The sequence below is a fragment of the Gadus morhua genome, chromosome 6 (assembly GCF_902167405.1).
Source record: "Gadus morhua chromosome 6, gadMor3.0, whole genome shotgun sequence".
Lineage (NCBI taxonomy): Eukaryota > Metazoa > Chordata > Actinopteri > Gadiformes > Gadidae > Gadus > Gadus morhua.
Window position 1 is genome coordinate 8,799,859 of NC_044053.1, and position 5,000 is coordinate 8,804,858.

The 5,000-nt window shown below is 44.4% G+C and overlaps 1 protein-coding gene across 4 annotated transcripts in view; it reads right to left on the minus strand.

Annotated features, from left to right (window-relative positions):
• Positions 1-5,000, minus strand: part of LOC115545092 (netrin receptor UNC5C) — a 159,126-nt gene that overhangs the window by 7,929 nt on the left and 146,197 nt on the right. For all 4 annotated transcript variants that reach the window (XM_030357904.1, XM_030357902.1, XM_030357901.1 and 1 more), the window contains 2 exons: positions 4,608-4,841; positions 1,528-1,677 (listed from right to left, as the gene is read on the minus strand). In XM_030357904.1, coding sequence (XP_030213764.1) covers positions 1,528-1,677; positions 4,608-4,841 — 384 coding nt within the window. The remainder of the gene's footprint in view (positions 1-1,527; positions 1,678-4,607; positions 4,842-5,000) is intronic.

Genomic DNA, 5,000 nt, shown 5'->3' on the forward strand with positions numbered 1-5,000 from the left:
AGACACAAAGCTGGTCTAAGTTATTTTTATAAATCAGAATGGCGATAGTACATCAAATGCACGTTCATGGATAACTTTCAACAGTGCTGATACGTAACACATCGAACCAGCGTCGCACATGTCTTCTGATGATGAAGGCGGAAGATGGAATAGTTTAAGCCGTTTGTTGCAAGGTGCTTTCAAAAAGCTTTCTACCAAAGCATGTGTCATCAAATGCAAGGTGGTTTATCGAAAGTGATACACTCAACCACAGTCTTTGATTGAACCGTTATCTATTCTCTGGCCGCAGTTGTGCACCTCTTTCACAAGAGAGACATGATAAAAGCTGAAAATTATGAAATGAAATCGATTTGAGAAAATAATCGGTTTAAATATATGAACAATTTACAGAGATACTGTAATAATTCAGAAGACGTTGGAAAATGTACAGTATTTAAAAAGAAAAATTAAAAAAAAGATATACACCAGGATAGTGTTCAAGTGTGCAGCAATCACTTCTCAAATATAAGAGAGCTCTTTAAGATTCACCCACAGGTCGTATGCTAGCCTTCACCAAGTTCTCAACAAAAAGGTGCCATCGACCATTTAAAGTAGTCCCGAGTCTCCTTTGTGGTCCTACTATGGGTGGTTGAGTGTGAGTGATGAGAGCGAGCGAGGGAGAGAGACAGAATGTGTGAGAGAAATGGAGAGGAAGAGAGAAAGTGAGGGAACACTTTAGAGATCCTTCTAGATCCGTTTGCATTTAGCCAGTTTGCAGTTAGACAAGCAACCGGCCCACTATTCACTGGACAGCTGCATGAAAGCGCTGGAGAAATGGAATTTGTACACCAGATAGACATTAAGAGCAGACTGTCTCTAGCTCTGCCATGTCCCATTAACATTAAGTCATGCTTCTGTACTAGTGGAGTCTATCAGAAATATTGAAGAATTTAATTCAATTGAATATTTGACGGTCGTCATTACTAATAGCGTACAATAAAATCTCATGAAAGATTATAAAGTGTTTATTTCTCTGTTTTAATGAAGTGAGGACGCGTCTTATGTTCTGAGACGCAGCTCTTCTTTACAGCCCAACACATCCAACATTCTCTGAGAGAGAGACAGGGGATGCTCTTTGTACTGCTAGGACGGAATCAAACCATGCTTGCAATTGTCGACAATTGCCATACAACCAGACACATAACAACCTGCTATTTTGATGCTGCCAACAGCTTTAATAAAATGTGTAAAGTATGATAATCGTCTGAATGAATGTGGCATAGTGCTACTTCTGTTGCCCAAGTGCGCTCTAATATTTTTTATGACGCAGACAGCAAAAGGGTTGAGAGTGAGAGAGAGAAAGAGAAAGAGAAAGAGAAAGAGACAGAGACAGAGACAGAGACAGAGACAGAGAGACAGACAGACAGACAGACAGACAGACAGACAGACAGACAGACAGACAGACAGACAGACAGACAGACAGACAGACAGACAGACAGACAGACAGACAGACAGAGACAGAGAGAGAGAGAGAGAGAGGCTTCAGACCTGGTACTTGGCGATGAGCTTGCTCCTCCAGTGTGTGTGTGGCACATCGTGGACCGACAGTCTCAGGTTGTGAGTGCTGTCTTTGAAGTTCAGCGTCTTGGGTTCATCCAGCAGCTTTCCGCCCATCTGCGTCTCCATCTGCAGTACCTCCTGCAGCCCAGAGACAACAACAGCCCATACCGTTACCACTCTGAAGGCCACCCTGACACGTTGAGTTGTTGCGAGCGGCATTCACACACCCATTTGTCCGTCAGCGGAAGGAGAAATAAGTGGCACACAGCAGGTGGTGGGGGGGAGAATGTGATTTGAACCTGCAGGATTTGATAGGACCGGAGTGGAAGTGATTTCCGCGTTTTGGGTTCTTCACGCCTTGTTGCTTGCAGAGTGGTTTCGTCGGATGATGTGATTTACTAAATGGAAGATCAACTGCTGTTTGTCGCCTCAGAAACAAAGTGTGCCGACTGATTTCCCACGGGAGTGATCGCTAAATAACTTAATAGCTTACTCCCACAGGTGGTTTTAGTATGTGCTGCTGAGTAGTAACTTAAGGGGATAACGTTGTTTGGTTTCAATCCTAGGCTTCCATCATACACCTAATGATGAAAGCTTATTGCAAAATAATGCATTCTGAGTATTAATTTATATTAAATAGTAAAAATATGATATGTTTTATAGGTTTTCTGACTGGGATTCAATTGATATTCTTCACCGATGATGAACTCCAGAATGACTAATAGGATCATGTGGAACGGAGTGTCTTGCTGTTTAACCTCCATTAATTCAAGCTGCATTATAAAAAACCCAACCTCTATTATCATATGGTCAAGCATTTCCTTTCACTTATCATATTCAAACCCTGTTTAAAAACGAATTTCCCTTCATAGTCTTGATGTTGCAACCACATCTTTTAAGGAATCATTTTAAAATATCTATATATACTGTATATTGATTTTCCAATTATTTGTGTGCTATTTTTGGTGCCTTTATAAACAGCACAGTGAAGAGAAACAGGAAAGTGGGTTTGAGAAGAGAGGGGAAGACACCATGGAACAAAGGCCCACAGGTGGGAATCAAACCTGGATTGTTACATTAAGCTTGCCTACGTGTTGCACTACGGAGCCAGCCCATCTTCCGAGGAATTTTATAGTTTATGAAGCTCTTCATCATTTTGTAGCTGCTAACAACCCGTTGCTGCCAAACATCTCCATATAGACGCACAGGATGGATGAATCTGACCCATTAAGCGCTGCTGCTCTTCCCTTCTCTCCTGTTTCTTCTATGATGTCTGTGAGCTCCAGCTGGCAGCGTGCAGAACTGTCTCCCTCTATCTCGCTGTGCCGAACTGTTCAATAAAACATCCGGAGCTCCGGGACTGCACCCCGCGGAGCAGGGCTTCTCCAGCCCCCTGCCCGACCATCATCTTTTTATTCAGTGTTTTTACATTGACTTTTTGGATATAAAGCTAGCGGCAGCTAGTGCCAAGACCAGGTATCCTGGCTACGTCCTCTTGAAGCACACATGTGCACGGATTCAAGTGCACGCGTGTGCACTCTCTCACACACAAACACACCAACGTGCACCCTCGCATGTGCACGTGAACACAATCACACCAGTGCATATGCATGCACTCACACACACACTCACACACACACACGCCCGCACTCACCTGTGCACATTAACATAAACACACGTGTGCATATGCATCCACTCACCCACAAACACACATACACAACACACACACGCATGAATGTGCACATAAACACACACAAACATGCATTTGCATACGCCTGCAATCGCCCACACACATAAACACACACACATTCACACACACACACACACACAAACAAACATACACTCCCTTACTTGGAGGTCAATGTCAAAGCGATAACGTGAGTACCCTGAGACACCGAGGTGTTTGTGGGTGTCCGTGGGTGTTTACGGCCGGATGTGCGCACAAGCAAACCGACAAACACGCACTGCAGCGTTATTATTTTTATTCTCAAAGTGTGTGTAGCCTTAGAGCGATCCGTGTCTTCAGATGCCTCCCACACCGGGTCGGGAAATAATCGATTCCTCCGCTCTGTCATCTTCCCACGCGGACGCCCCGCGCTAGACCCGGAGTGCAGCGCTGCTTGAAACGGCAGCCAGCAACTTTACGCAACACAAAGACTCAATCATTAAAGAAGTACAACCTCTGAACCCCTTTCTCTCGTCTCTGAACTCCAGGCACTTGCTTGAAATAGTAATGGAAGCATCGAAAGTGTGTGCGCACGTGTGCAAACGTGTGAGTGCGTGTGTGCGTGTGCATGCACACTTAACTTGGCATACAACTTCCAGTGATACACTGACATACTCGTCAAGCCTGCCTTCGTTCCCAATGTTAAGCGTTTTAAGTTTTGTATTGAACCTCTGCCAGCTTGACATCGCTTGAACCTGTGTTTTGATCATTTAACAACTCATTCTCCCAGAAGATCCGGGGGTGGGAGAAATACTAAAACTACAATCATTAATTGCAGCAAGTTCTCTTTTTGATTGAAAAAAACACTTTTCAAGTGAAAATGTTCAGGGATGAACAGGTAGGTCGATGCTATTTAAATTGAGCTATCGGTATATACTGTAAGGTATATGATACATGGCATACGATATTTGCAGTTAAGTTACTATGAAAAATATCATATAAGAAAGATCAATTACAATTCCAAGTAAGAGACGGGATTGTGCATGTGGGTGTATTTATGTGAGGGTGTATGCATATATATCTGCATGCGTGTTTGTGTGTGTCCAAATATGTTTGTATGAGCATGCCGGCAAACGTTTTTGCATGTATGTGTGTTTGTGTGGGTGGGTCCATATATTTGTGCATGCATGTGTGTGTGTGCGCATTACTGTGTGTGCATATATGCATGTGTGGGAGCATATTTGCGTTCGTGCATGTGTGTTTGTATGTGTGCACAGGCACGTGTGTCTGTGTGTGCAGTAGAGCCTTCCTTAAGCGCTGCCTGCATTTCATCCAGGGATGATGGGATTTTTGCGCACGCAAGTGAGCGTGTGTGCGCTTGTGTGTGCGTAGTAGGCCCTACCTTAAGTGCGTCCTGCGTGTCATCCAGGCAGTAGACCCTGATGTGGTAGTCGAGCGAGGTGCAGGACACCGGCCCGAACACCGCTAGTTTGAGTCTCTTGGCGGCTGACTTGCCCACCGACTGGCCCACCAGGCAGTAGGTCCCCAGGGTCTCGGTGAGGATGTGGCACGCCTCTGAGTCCATCTGCACGTAGCAGGGGGTGGTGAAGTTCTCCTCTCCCACCACCACCACGTCCTGGAGGACAAACACAAACATAAAAAATGCATTGAGTCATGTTGTAAAACACACATGTACATAAACCCAAGTCATATACTCTTGTACTAGCGCACTTTAATATGACACACACATACACACAAAAATAGAATCGAGTACAATCTCTCTGAACAGACGCAG